Raw genomic sequence first — 14,354 nt, 5'->3', positions numbered from 1 at the left:
TAAGATGTCAGGTGTCAGTTTATTATAGGCATGTATAAACACTGTGCCCAGGCAAAATATAGCTTGAGGAAACACCTTGCAGGAAATAATATTAAACCTAATGTTGAAAAATGCATATTAACAGGATTAAATACATGTATTTATTTAAGATATGAATGAAAGAGATTCCCATGGTTATTTTCCACAGGTCAAAGGAGGGCGGTGCTCTGAAGCTCTGGGATCAGGAGCTGAAACGCTGCAGAGCCTTTCGGTTAGAAACCGGACAAATCATAGACTGTGTTCGCTCTGTATGCCGGGGAAAGGTAGGTCACAAATCACACGGTGCTTGATTTAAAAAAATTGTCCAATTTTTTTAGAGTACGCTAGACCAGTCTACAAATAATGTTTGTGGTTTGCCACTGGGACCTTTAGGCCAGCTCTTAATCTAGTCTATTACAGGGATTTCAGATATGAGTCTGAGATATTCTGGTGCTCATTAGCTGATATGCTTTCAGCTGTTCTCTACAAGCTCAGTATAACTCTCTGCTCTGTGATAGCCAAGAGAATACTTCCCATGCTGCTGATTCAGATGACTTTCTTTTTAAATCATCATCAAGACAATCACAACTTTCAAGACCAAAAAAATAAAACCCTCCTTAATTATGCCTTCACTTTTCTCAGGACCGAACTTGTTTCATAAATGCTGAAGTTACCGCTGTTACCGTGGTAATAGTTATCTGATACATCATAACTAAAAAAAAGATGACAACGGTTTTCAGATTTGGAGTCGGCAGGTGAAACTTTACTAAATGCTGACCAGTGTTATCTCTTTTGATGTTCCAGGGTAAAATCCTGGTGGGGACCAGGAATGCAGAGATCATTGAAGTAGGAGAGAAGAATGCAGCGTGCAACATCCTGGTGAACGGACACATGGACGGACCGATATGGGGTTTGGGCACGCATCCTTCTAGAGACGTGTTTCTGTCAGCCGCAGAGGATGGCACTGTTCGTCTGTGGGACATCCCAGAAAAGGTCAGGTCTTACGTTGAACAGAGCAGCCTCAGATTTACATCAGTTTGTCAAGAAGTTAACAGAAACTCTGTGCTGGTTTTTCATCGCTATGTGGGGGGAACAGAAGATGCTGAATAAGGTGAACCTGGGCCACCCGGCGCACACCATCAGCTACAGTCCTGAGGGAGACATGGTGGCCATCGGCATGAAGAATGGAGAATTCATCATCCTGCTGGTCGCCTCACTCAAAATCTGGGGGAAGAAAAGGGACCGGCGTTCACCTATTCAGGATATTAGGTAATGCACACAAAGCACAGTCAAACTTTCCTTCAGTAAAAACTTTTTTGGTGTGTCTAAAAGTCTTTTCTTATTTATAAAAGAACATTTTTGTAATGAGGAAGGACGTTAGTGAGGTGGACCGTCTTGCCAGTTTTGTCATTATTTACACCCTTCAGCAGCCACAGCCAAAAAACAATCAATTTTTGGTTTCAAGCTCCCGACAAAATGTTTGTGTGGATCTCAAAGGATTAGGGCTGAAGTCAGCGAGTGCCAGCTGGATATGGATTAAGAGTAAGACATTTGTCTGGGACACATTATGATTTGCACTGTCCAGAGCAAGGTTAACTAAAACTAAACCAAAAACTATAATTAGATGTGAAAAAAGACATTTTAGTTAACCAAAAACTGAAACCTTGTGAATTAGAAAACTAAAATCAAATATAAGCCTTAGTTTTAGTATCTGTCAAATATTTTCTTACAACTTGCCTCATGAGTCACTGAAAGACACATTTATTGAGACTCTGGATGTCTACAATCGCCACACTATGTGAATAGATTCTATTTTTATTTTATTTTTTATATTTATTGACATTTAATATTTTTTTGATGTGATTTGTCACTGTGATATGTTTAATGAACCATCTAAACTGAAGAATACTCCAACTGTACTTGGCGTACTGTTAAACAAATCTGAGGAGAATTGTGATTTCATCTCCTCCTTCGCAGGTTCAGTCCGAATTCTCGCTACCTGGCTGTGGGCTCCAATGAGTGCGCCGTTGACTTCTACGACCTGACGCTCGGCCCGCAGCTGAACCGAATCAACAGCTGCAGGGACATCCCCAGCTTCGTGATGCAGATGGACTTTTCTGCCGACAGCAACTACGTCCAGGTGTGGAGGGCTCATTAACTTGTTGCAGGAGAGAGTGAGACGCTGGCGAGCTGATACTTCTCTAACCTGCCATGTCTTTAAACAGATATCCACGGGTGCTTATAAACGACTCGTGTACGAGGTGCCATCTGGGAAGCAGGTCACAGAACAGTCTTATATTGACAGGATCACCTGGGCCACCTGGACAAGGTGAGGGTCACACTAATAAGAGTAACAGAAGGCATCCTTATTTATTTGGAAACTAAGGAAAATGTCACTGTGTGTGTACCCAGTGTCCTTGGGGACGAGGTCGTAGGGATCTGGTCCCGTAACACTGACAAAGCAGACGTCACCTGTGCCTGCGTGTCCCACTCGGGCCTTAACATCGTCACGGGCGATGATTTTGGGATGGTAAAGCTGTTTGACTTTCTCTGTCCAGAGAAATTTGTAAGTATGATTGCATAATTTTATGATTGCGATTGTGTTTGATGTATTAGGGCAGCACCTGTTTTCTACTACCGGCATTTTTCTGGCAGTTTTAGTAACCCTTTGGACATTTTTAGGTATTTTTTTGGCGGTCTGTGCTGCTCATCTTAATTCCAGTCTGTGTCTCCACCGCCCCCTAGTGCCAATAACAAACAAAAAAATAGTAATACATGCAAACCTTAGGTCTGAGGGGATCAGTGAGATAAATGGTCTGAAAGAAGTGCACAGACTCTACTAATACTTGTCAGAACTTGTCAGAACATTTTTCAACAATAAAAACTTTTTATTTGATGCCACAAATCCATGTAAAAGTGACACTTTGCTAGTAGCCTTCAGAGCTGCCTCAGTTCCTGTGGAGGTCACTTGAGTACAGTGAACTAATTGTAATGTTAAACAAACCAGATATGATATGAGCTCTGTGGCATCGTGTGTTATCCTGCTGGAAGCAGCCATCAGAAGATAAAGACACTGTGGTCATAAAGGGATGGACGTGGTCAGCAGGCTGTGGAGTTTAAAAGATTCCCATTTGGTGCTAAGCAGCCCAAAACGTGCCAAGAAAATATCCCCCACACCATTACAGCAGCAGCAGCCTGAACTGTTGATACAGGCAGGGCAGATCCATGCTTTTATGTTGTCTATACTAAATTCTGACCCTACCATCTGACTGTTGGAGCAGAAATCAGGACTCATCAGACCAGGCAACAGTTTTACAATCTCCCATTGTCCTATTTTGGCGATAGAAGCTACCACCAAGTTTGTTTTTCTGTTGATGTGCTGGTTCAGTGTGAAGGTTCAGTGTGTTTTCAGAGATGCTTTTATGCATGTTAGTGAGTTACTGTTAGCTTTCAATCAGTTTGAAGCAGTCTGGCCATTCTCCTCTCACATCAACAAGACATTTCCACCCAGAGAACTGGATATTTTCTTCTTTTCCGACCATTCTGTAATCCCTAGAGATGGATCTGTGAAAAAATCCCAGAGAACTAGACATATATATATATATATACTCCTGTCAACATGTGATTTTATGACATATTTGTAATATGAAGCAGCTGAACAGGTATACCTAATAAAGTGGCCATAGAATTTCTTTTTATAATCATTTGTCAGTTAACTGACAAATTGATCACCTAGAAAAATTAACTTTATATAATTGTAATATATAATATAATTTATTCAAGCCTAATAGACAATTTTGTTTATCAAGTGAGCAGAAATAACAGAAAAATGCAGATTTCGGTAAAACACAATGGCACACCCATTGCTTTGCTATAAGCTTATGCATGTGATCCACGTGTAGATAATATATAAATGTGTTACTGCACTTTAAAAACTATCAGTAGCAGTTTATATAAATACTTTCTGTGTTCTGTTTCAGGCCAAACACAAACGATTCCTGGGCCATTCTGCTCATCTGACAAACGTACGCTTCACAAACGGAGATCGCTTCGTTGTCAGCGCCGGCGGGGACGACAGAAGGTATGACCGAGAATCCAAATTACACCATCGCTTACAAGTGTTTCAGTCTCAGTGTTAAGTGATGCAAGCCTTTTCTTTTATGTCCCTTCCAGCCTCTTTGTGTGGAGGTGTGTCCATGCCCCGCATTGAGGATCACACTGGGATCATCCAACATCAGAAAGTCAGGGGTCAGAAAAAAACAGAAAAGAAAACTAAAGGAGACATTTAAACAACGAGGAGGAGGAGGAGGAGGAGGAGGGACCTGGCAGCTTGTAAATGAGATAAACCGGTGATTCGACTTACTGCCTCAAAACTAGGTGCATGCATATGTGCAAGGCTCATCTTCATCACAGTCCTTGATTGTGAAAACAGGCAGAGGGCATACAGCCCTGCTCTCCTAACATCACATCGTCACTGAGGAAGAAAAGAATAAAACACCTAATATGTGCATATCATTTCAGTGATGCATTATTTCTTTTTTTGAAAAACAAGCTTATCTGTGTACGTGTCCCAAATAGCAGTTTTGCCATGTGGCAGGCCTCTGAAATTGTGTTACTGACAATGCCATTTTTCAAAAAAGGAAACAAACATGTAGCAAACTGAATTAGCCTTAATCTGAGCGTTTAGAAGGGTTTGGATTCTTTTTGTATTGTTTCATTTTATTTATTTATTACCTTTTTTTTATTTATTTTTTTCATCCGTTTATTCTGTTTTTAACTGGTAATTCCAAATCCTGTGGCCTTCCTCCTGAATGTAACATCCACTGTTATGTTCTGGATGTCAGCATGCCAAAGCATACTATGCACTGTACACCTGACCTGCTCACTGTGTCGCCCTGGTGGTTCATTCAAGACGTGATAACGTGGTCGTGCTGTTGACTGATTGACCTCAACCCCCACCCAACCTACCCCACCCGCCCTCTGCAGTGTTCCCCTCATGTCATATTAACGTCCGTGTTTGAGGATTCGTTTGTGATTTATTAAAGGGTGTGTGCATGGCTTACGGGAAGACAATCTGTCTGAACCAAATTCCTCAGAAAACAAAAAGAACAGCTGTAAATTGAGATCTCGTTGCACTCGTTGCAGTTCCAGTGGTCACTTTTTAGTGTGCTGCTACGATATGTTGTTGTTGCATTTTCATGATTATGAGCGGTGTGATGTTTTTTCAACAGTGCGTTGATGTTTCGTGAAATAAGATATTGCTTAAATGGAATGTTTATCAGAGAATATTAAAAAAAGTGCAAAAGATTTCCTCCTTGCATTAAGACTAACTACTAAAAAAAAGTTGCTGCATATTTTGATTTACATTTCATCAGTGTATATACCATTTGTAGATATTCTTTTTGTATATTTTTGTGAGATGTTTCTTAAATTCCACTTTATTAAAAAATAATTAAAATAAAACACAACCATGATCTTTGAAACTTGGACTCATCCGTGTTTATTGAGACTGATGATGCTTGAGAATTGCTCAAATATTCCCTAATGCACTTATTTTTAGAAAAATTATATTGCTACAGTTGTTTTGCAGTTGGGTGAATTCTGACAAACCCATCCCTGGTTCAGGTTTTCCTTTCCAAGATGAAGTATCCTAGATCACCTCCCAAGTGCCGGTGATCCAGCTCCACGTGTTGCCATCAAAAAAATTAGTGACAGCAAAAAATTTGAACCACAATGTTCATCGATTTAAGAAGGGCGACCACAAGAAGCTCGGCTTGCAGATTCTGCCCCATGATCTCCTCCCCAGGTACACGTTTGCTCAGATTTATTCGGGACCACAGCTTTTGCCACATTATGAGTTATAAAGTTTAGTTTTGTTGCACAGTAGGTTGTTTTACAGTAGCCAAAGCAAGAACTGGCTCCACACCAGCATCATGTAGGAACTTAAAATGTGCTTGGCACTTTGTGAGAACCAGGTTTGAGAATTAGTGCGTCTTGTTGAATTTGCACTGTGAAACTCTACTGAACTTTCTTGGTCTCAAACCTGTCCATGTGAAGGTTGGTTCCCAAAAGACAAATAGGAAAAACTGACTGCACTGACACCATGGCAGTAAAAAAAGTTAGATTAGCAGGAAGCTTAAAGATTCCTTTATTTGTGTTGTGATTGTACTATATACAAGGGTATCTCTCAGTTGTCCTTCATTCTACTGCCTGTGACCTGGAAATCAATTTAGCTTACCATGTTAAATGAGATCTCAGTTCATAATATGGGACTGCAGAAGAGGAGACAGAAGGAGACTTTAACCTCCTAGGACCTGGCATCCACATATGTGGACATCACATTTTGGGACGTCTAGACCAAAATACTTAATTATTTTCTACAAGGGCCTGATAGCCACTTACGAGGACATTATACTGCCACAGTTCTATCAAAATTTGAAACAAATGTCCTCATATGTGGATCTCATTTTTCTCAAAAACAAAAATTAGGTTGAAAAAAATAATCTGGTAATTCTTTGTTTCTACATTCTTTAGGTCCCAATCAACCCAAATAGCAAAGAAAAATTCAAAATGCATGCCATGAAAGAGTTCGGGTCTTAGGAGGTTAAAGGAGGATAACCAGGTGAATCCTAACTGGAATATACAAATTGACAAAAGAAAGAAGAAAGGGGGCCATCGTCTTTGTACTTAAGCCTACCATGGTTGATACCTACGAGCGGCCCAACATAACAGATTTCCTGGGATCACTGAAACACTTGAAACACCTCCGCTAAGCAAAGGAGGCTTTTCATGGAGCTGTTGTGTTTCACGAGATTGTGAAAGTAACAAATTAAAAACAACAGAACAGGTGAAAATCTTAAATGTGCTTAATTTATTACATATAAAACAAATATAGTTTTGAACTTTATATTTATCGCCTATTTACATATTTTACAAGAACTGAATACTCACATACTTCATGTCAACCTTTTTTAAAGTACTGCTAAATATTGACTGTCAGTGAGCATCATCGTCTCCTATCTTGTACACAATTTGAAATAGAATACTGTTTACATCTGTTGTTCATTCAGTTCAAGTCATTTTCACAGCAAAAAAGACTAATTTTAATCTACTAGTTTTCATGTCGAGCTGTTAAAAGTGAAATGAATTATGAGCGGGTCCAATGTGATAAAATGATCTGACTTCTCAGTTTATTAGGTACAGTTATATATATATTAGTTATATATTATTATTATATTAGTTATCTTATGCACTCAAATGAGAAATATCTCTTCATATTTTATCGTTTTGCACATGTGCACCCAATAAACTGTGAAATCAGAGTGCTGCATATTACTGCTGCAGGTGTCGGGGAATGAGTTAGGCAGGATCATAGTTTAACAGAAAAGGAACTGCCACAGGAGCAGCCGTGATCAGCTTGTGGGTTCTTGAGCACTTGGAAGGCGGAGCGAATAAGCTCCTGACTGAAGTCCACCGTGGATCCTTTCACAAATTCCAGGCTCTCCTGGTCCACAATAACGCCAACTCCTCCTTTCTCAAACACTCTGAAATCACAGCAGTGGCACAGCTGATAAAAAGCCCATAAGGAAACAACAACAAGGAACATGTATCACTAGATTATGCAATAAGGAAATCTTGATTCGGGGTTGTTTACCTGTCGTCCTCGTTCTTCTTTCTGTCAACCGAAAACTTGTACTGAAACCCGGAGCAGCCTCCTCCCTCCACATATATTCTCAGGTACTCGCCCTTTTCCGTGATCTCCCCTAGTCTCTGTATTAAATAAGCATATTAGATATAACACATGAGGTACACATACTCATTTATCAAAACAGAGAGTGAATGATAACCAATTTTAGCCAGCTGGGGTCTTCCTGTGTGGAGCATTTTCCCACTAAACAATTTGGAAATAGAATATTTAGCAGAAAGATCAAAATGATAAAAACACTGATATCTATTTCTGAATTAAAAGGCATCATAAGGAATGTGGTGAAAAAGATGTGGTTGTCTTTCCTGAGCTGCTGCCACTGCTTTTTGTTCTGGGTATTTGTGTATTTTACATTACATTTGCTGTTGCTGCATTTCTGATATGTTAGGTGTTTGTATGGCTGTTAGCTCATAAAAAGGATTAGATCTAAAAGCACATGGGAGTTCCTGGTAGAATAAAAGTAAGTTTGAAGGAAGGAAAACATTTTTTTTAATTAAGCCTCTCAACGTGTAAAAAGTGTCTGCAGTTTTCTGATGCTGGTGTTTGAAAGTTTGAGATCAACTGTATCTCGTTGTCCATGAGCTAATTATTGTATACAGTATATTAGTGTGTAGCTCTGTGTTCAAACATATGTTCTCTGATTGGTACAGACCTGGGCCCGTATCCCTAAAGAATCTTTGTGCAAAAAGTGGCTCCTAGCGGCCAAATTCTAAGAAAATTCTCAGAGTCATGACGTTTTCTTAGAATTTCCCCTAAAAGTGACACGACAATCCCAGTTAATATAAAAGCTATTCCTCAAGATTCCTAGCGCTTAAAAGGGCTCCTAAGGCGAGATCTGCTAAGAGCAGGGAAGAGGACTTTTAGTGGCTTAGGAGTTCCCCTAAGCAGCTGCACAAAATGGCCAACAGAAGAGGCAGGAGAGATGTCCTGCAAACACTGGATGACAGGGAATTATTGAGATGCTACAGATTGGATCGTGCAGGAATCATGTTTGTGGTGGATCTCCTTAGAGATGCAATTACTTCACCAACTCGACGCCACAACGCTATTACACCGGAGACGAAAGTAATCACAACCCCGAGGTATTTGGCAACCGGGAAAATGCAACAATGCAGCAGTGATGACTTGGGTCTGCAATCACAGACATTGCTAAAAGCTGAGCCGTGTTACCCTCGTTAAGACCACACTGGACTTGTAACGTTGTGATTTCTACTTCATTAAGGACAGCCTCTTGAGATAGGCCATCTTGTTTTCAACGGGGTCCATATGGGAGTGAAAGTACAAAATATGCCAGCTAGGATATTTATATGAGCAAATAAGACACGAATCATTATTTGAACAGGGTGTAATGAGTTTAAGTTTTCACATATTTTAGATTCTAATGGCTATAACCCCTACAGCTTACTATTCATTTTCCAGATATTTTCTTGAATGTGAAATATTATTTACAATTACAGTCAGCATAAGATTAGAGTGTATAATTATGTTTATTGATTTGAGGGTACATCCTTTGCTCATTATCACCAAAAGCTCATTTCCATCAAACTTGTAGGATCAACCAATCACGGCTTTTGAAATGATGACTCATACCTAGCAACGGGGTCAACCACACCTCCTCACTAAGATAGGATTTTCCATCCATTCCTTGCTCAGAGTTCACTGAAAATGTTCTGGAATCACTTCTAAGCTAAAACTCCTGGCAAGGAATTTTTAGGTTAAGTTAGGAGCTCTCTGAGAGGATTCTCAGAATCTTTAGGGATACGGGCCCTGGAGTTTTTCAGGGTGGACCTACAACCTTAGCATACTTTGAAAACTCAAGTTTAAATGCATTTTGATCTGAATAACTTTTCACCTTGATGAACTCTATTGGTAAACTTCAGAATCAGAATCAATCAGAATCAGAATACTTTATTAATCCCGAAGGAAACTTGATTTCTTGATGATTTTTTTTTTTTAAATTGTGTGTGTTTTAGTATTTACAAAAATTAAACACTAGAAAAACTGACAGTGTCATGGCGTCCCCAAACAACAGGGTTAAATAAGCTCAGTCTAATTGGTCTCTAAAGGAGTCAAACTCTTAGCCTGAATTATGGTGACTTGGTGTTTCAGCTTTTGAGGTTTTAGCAGAAAACAGCAGTTTAAGAGTGTGTCCTAACCTTCACGCATGACTCAGTGAGGTGTACTTCAGATGAACCTGACACCCCTGGCTTCTCCTGGGTGGAGGCGCTGCTGTAGCACCGAAGCCCGGCTACATACAGCGACTGGGAGTTGTGAGGAAGACGGTGTAATTGCTCAGTCACGTTGAAGATGTTTGGGAGAGTGGATGCCCTGCAAAACAACAGATCACACTTGCAGCGTTGCTAACAAGCCTTCTAGCTCGTTAGCATAACGTTACTTATTGGTAGCATTGAAGGCTAACCTGCTAGCTAGCTAGCAGTAGCTACATTTTTTACACAATCAGGACTTTATTAGTTATTACTTTTTTAGAGAGACGTTTAATATGTCCTGCAATTTGTGAGAAATTAACTTTACCTAGCGAGAGTCAATAATCTTGACTTCGACGCAGATATCATTGCTCTTCTCACGAAGGACATCTTCCATAACAGATGTTGCTAAACCCCGCCCCTACATCGACGTATATTATCGTGCCCATGTTAGCCATTTGATTCGTTGTACTAGCTGCCAATCATGACTCGTTGGGTATTCGATACCTTAATCGTGGCTTGCAGGCATATCTCTTCTCAGCTCTTTGCCCTTGTAGGTGGAGCTTAGAGAGAATTTGTGCGTTTCACGTCTGATGTTTTGATCCTCCAATTACAAGGCAGAAGGCGGGGTATTAAGAAGGGGTTAGGTTCCTGACAGGCTCACCGTCGGGTGGAGGACACGCCAGGAACCTTTTAAATACGCGCCGCCTCTCGTAGCTGACAGTGCAGGAAGAAAGGTGGTAGCTCTTACGACGTCGTCAGCTAAAGGTATAATTTATAGAGTTTATATCGTGGTTTTCAACAAAAATTATACGTTTTATTTTGCAATTTTACTAATTTTCCATCAAGTTTAAGTAAATGTCGTTGTTATTAAGCTTTGTACTCAGTGCTGTACTAGGGACGTCCGCGGGACGAGCAAACAAGTCATCTGACTCAAACACTGACTGCGGGGACTGAGTTTGTTTTCCTGTGGAGTAAAGATTTTTTTTGTTCCTAGGCTCACACACAGCAAAGGGGAAAACATGGACGCCCGGACCAGTTTCATTGTGTTGTGCTTGATTGGATTCAGCTGCGCGGAAACGGTGAAATTTTTAGATTGCGGTAAGTTACGAGTCACGCTGATGGTGATGATTCACTTCTCCATTTAAATGCTAACTAAGAGACTAATTTTAACCCGTGTGATCCGTCGAAACTGTTGAATGTGCGATTAATACACTTGTTTGTTATTAAACTTATTGAATCTCTTTAATCGGTTTCATAGACTAGTTTTCTGTCACTTATAGTCTTGGATATTTTAATTATTTTTGATTTTCGTCCTTCAGTTCAGATTCCAGGATGGGTCTCCATGATTCAGCTTAAGTCATGTGTTTTTGTAATATGAGTGGTATTTGTCAGGAACAAGACTCAAGCCATTCAAAACTGGTATTGGAGTGAAAGTAGATGACTCATAGATGTCTCTAACATGTACCAGTGCTTCCTCATGCTGCTGTATCAAGAAAACAGGAAAGCTGACTGACAGAATTGTGCACTTTGTTTTTTAAGTTCACTATATGCTTTCAAGTTATTCAACCTGTCCTCCTCCACCACGCTTAAACAGAGGTAGCACCGTTCACGCCTAGATCTACATGCGCACACACACCCCTACATGTCCATAATATAAACAGCCACACAAGCTCTTCTTATATATTTTGAACAACATTTACCACACAATAGTGAGGCTTTGGTGATCTAACCAGATGCCACCCTGAATATGACCTAGACCTGTATTTGTCTTGCAAAAGCATGAATCTGGTGGTTTAGTTGCACTTTGCGATGAGTTCACTTCAATTTTAAACTTTTTTTTTTTTCTTTTTTTTTTAAAGGCAGAACTGTAAGCATGCACACTATGAAATCCCTCCAATCCTGTTTTGTTTTTCTGTCTCTCTTCAGGCTCTATTTCTGGGAAAGTGGTGACGGTTGAAATCACCCCTTGTCCCAGTCAGCCCTGCAAGCTAAAAAGAGGAGACTCCTACACAGTCAATGTGACATTCACCTCTGGTGAGTGAGCCCCATCTTTTAGAAATGTTTCTCCCAACGTCCAGAATATAAATGCATTTCTTTTACAACTAAAGCTTTAATCACATTGTCATGTTTGCTTCAAGCTGTGCCGAGCCAGGAGAGCACTGCAGTGGTTCACGGCGTCATCGCTGGCGTTCCTATCCCCTTCGCTATTCCGATTGTAGACGGCTGCAAATCTGGAATTGAGTGTCCCATCCAGAATGGGCAGACTTATCACTATGTGGCTACATTACCTGTAAAGGACGAGTATCCAGCTGTAAGTAGTTCATGCCACCCTGGCAACAGTCGTTTGCTCCTCGATACTGGTCATTATCAGTTTCTTTCCTGTCTGCAGGCTGTTGTAATGTGACAAATCTGCATTTAAAGGTCTCTTATGGTTTTATTCTATGGAGATTTAAACAGTAATTGACTCCTTCAGGTCATGGCAAACTGTTAGCTGGGAAAATGTGTGCAAGCATGACTATAGTCTCTAATATTCCATCATGATGATTTTGTTAATGTGTACGACTAGTTTTGCTTTAAGTTTTCAGCCTGTATCAGTAATTCTGGACTCTGCTCTTGTACCCTTTATTTCTCTTTTCATTGACATCGAACATGCACTCTGTTCACTGGCTACTTTTTTCTTTTCTTTTTTTCCCCTCCAGCTCAAGCTGGTTGTGGAGTGGGAGCTACGAGATGACAACACGAAGGATCTCTTCTGCATCAAGTTTCCAGTTCAGCTTGTGTAGCAAACAAGTAAATGCCTCTGAAAGGGAACTAGTTTTGACAAGTGTTCTACTAACATTGAAAGATCTTGTTTTATATCGATCAAACTGATTTTTAAGTGTTCACTAGTTTGCAAGACTTTATCGCACATCTAAAATTCTGCTGAAATTAGAGGCTTTTGTTTTTTCTCCCCACGGTCTTCCTAATAATCAAATTACGAGTTGTGGATGTGTGATTGACCCTGAACTACATTCCACTGCTGTGGAACTGTCTTGTCTTACTGGCTGCTGTGTAGTCAGAAGGTACATGCTGTACTGATCTTTACTATGAATTTTGTAATATTTCTTGTTGACCGTGTGCAGCAAGATTTAAGGGAATTGTTAAAGAAAATTCTAATGGAGCTCTAAATGTGTGCCCAAATGGCATTTTTGTTACATGAATGTGTGTTTTCAATAAAACTAACTTTGTCAAACACCTAAGGCCTGTATTTTAATATTCAGGGTATCCTGCCATCATCTGGGTTCACTTACCCGAGCACTGTCACAAAAGCCCAGGATTTACCATAAGTGACTGTAGAAAGCTTGGTTCATATGAAAGGCTTGACACCGGCAGCATCTGACCAATAAAGACTAAAATGTCAAATGCACAACAGCTGATTCTTTAAAAAAAAAAAAAAAAAAAAAAAAAGGAACATGAAACTTTACTATACGGGAACTGAGGTTAAACATAAAAGCAAGAAAACGGTAGTATGAGTGTGTAAGAGGAAGAGCTTTGTAGAGTGTTATAGTTGGATGTTCAAGAATTGATTCATATTTCATTAAATTGTTTGACTTTTTTTTTTTTTTAATATAAAAATGCTCTGAGTTAAAGAGTAAATATAAAAGTGGGCTCAGTCTAAGTACAAATAAGGCAGGTTTTATAATATACTGGGACTTTATAGAATTTGTTTTTTGCAGCTAACAGAGGGGGGGGGGGAACAAAAAACAACAGCAAGGGATAATCACAAACGCTGACATGACACACTACTGAAACTTTCAGCCCTCATAATCTGCACGCAGGCCTGAGGAGGAATCTTCAAGGAATGGTGATGCTGTTTTCTGGTGTCATTAGGTGATTTCATACCTGCTGATCTCTATTCTGAGAAACTGCTCTGCAGAATAAGTTGCCATGGCAAAACAAGAAGTGAGCCAGACTTCTGGATAAGAGAAAAACCTGTTTTGTAGTTCAGGCATCTGGTTACCCGTCGGGGAACTTCCATAACAACTTGTATAATAAAGTTATATAGTCAGACTGGTACGAGGCAATTGCTTTTATTTCCTTTTATTTCTTTTGGCTCAACCTTTTTTGGTGTCATCAGGTCTAATCAGGCAGCTCGGAAAACACGTTCTTCAAATGAGGAATGAAACTACACTAATAAAAAACCAATAAGGGAAAGCTCAATCATCACAGTTTAATGCAGTTAAACTTCCGAGATATCAGTCTGTGCAGTAAGGAAGTGTAAACTGTTGTGACTCCATTTCACCTGCCTTGGTACAAATGAAAGTGACAAAAGGTGCACTGCCGAGGCAACAAGACCACCTTCAAGAAGGGAGCCAGCCAGTGGCAGCCACAGGTCATCGCTCTCTCCTGATTCCTCTTGACAAATTTTCTAGTTTTGCTTCCCC

The 14,354-nt window shown here is 40.0% G+C and overlaps 3 protein-coding genes across 5 annotated transcripts in view; 2 read left to right on the top strand and 1 right to left on the bottom strand.

Annotated features, from left to right (window-relative positions):
- eml5 (EMAP like 5) overlaps window positions 1-5,501 on the top strand; it is a 53,012-nt gene extending 47,511 nt beyond the window's left edge. For all 3 annotated transcript variants that reach the window (XM_085442276.1, XM_085442275.1, XM_085442274.1), the window contains 8 exons: window positions 188-302; window positions 823-1,011; window positions 1,115-1,287; window positions 1,996-2,158; window positions 2,244-2,347; window positions 2,431-2,584; window positions 3,999-4,099; window positions 4,192-5,501. In XM_085442276.1, the coding sequence (XP_085298402.1) occupies window positions 188-302; window positions 823-1,011; window positions 1,115-1,287; window positions 1,996-2,158; window positions 2,244-2,347; window positions 2,431-2,584; window positions 3,999-4,099; window positions 4,192-4,228 (1,036 nt within the window). In that variant the 3' untranslated portion in view covers window positions 4,229-5,501. The remainder of the gene's footprint in view (window positions 1-187; window positions 303-822; window positions 1,012-1,114; window positions 1,288-1,995; window positions 2,159-2,243; window positions 2,348-2,430; window positions 2,585-3,998; window positions 4,100-4,191) is intronic.
- Window positions 5,502-6,866: 1,365 nt separating this feature from the next.
- Window positions 6,867-10,466, bottom strand: isca2 (iron-sulfur cluster assembly 2). Its single transcript, XM_085442277.1, has 4 exons — window positions 10,256-10,466; window positions 9,880-10,051; window positions 7,673-7,788; window positions 6,867-7,562 (listed from the first exon to the last, which is right to left on the bottom strand). Exons 1-4 carry the CDS (start codon window positions 10,315-10,317, stop codon window positions 7,388-7,390), a joined length of 525 nt encoding a protein of 174 aa, XP_085298403.1. The 5' UTR covers window positions 10,318-10,466; the 3' UTR covers window positions 6,867-7,387.
- Window positions 10,467-10,585: 119 nt separating this feature from the next.
- On the top strand, window positions 10,586-13,164 carry LOC146686611 (NPC intracellular cholesterol transporter 2-like). The gene is made up of 5 exons (XM_085442278.1): window positions 10,586-10,695; window positions 10,925-11,028; window positions 11,857-11,964; window positions 12,069-12,241; window positions 12,630-13,164. Exons 2-5 carry the CDS (start codon window positions 10,950-10,952, stop codon window positions 12,711-12,713), a joined length of 444 nt encoding a protein of 147 aa, XP_085298404.1. The 5' UTR covers window positions 10,586-10,695; window positions 10,925-10,949; the 3' UTR covers window positions 12,714-13,164.
- The last annotated feature ends 1,190 nt before the right edge of the window (window positions 13,165-14,354 follow it).

The sequence above is a fragment of the Copadichromis virginalis genome, linkage group LG19, assembly GCF_057382275.1.
Source record: "Copadichromis virginalis isolate Kocher_CV1m ecotype Utaka linkage group LG19, C_Virginalis_male_GT1.1, whole genome shotgun sequence".
Taxonomy (NCBI): domain Eukaryota; kingdom Metazoa; phylum Chordata; class Actinopteri; order Cichliformes; family Cichlidae; genus Copadichromis; species Copadichromis virginalis.
Note: the sequence above shows the minus strand (reverse complement) of the source record. Positions and strands in the feature narration are given on the sequence as shown.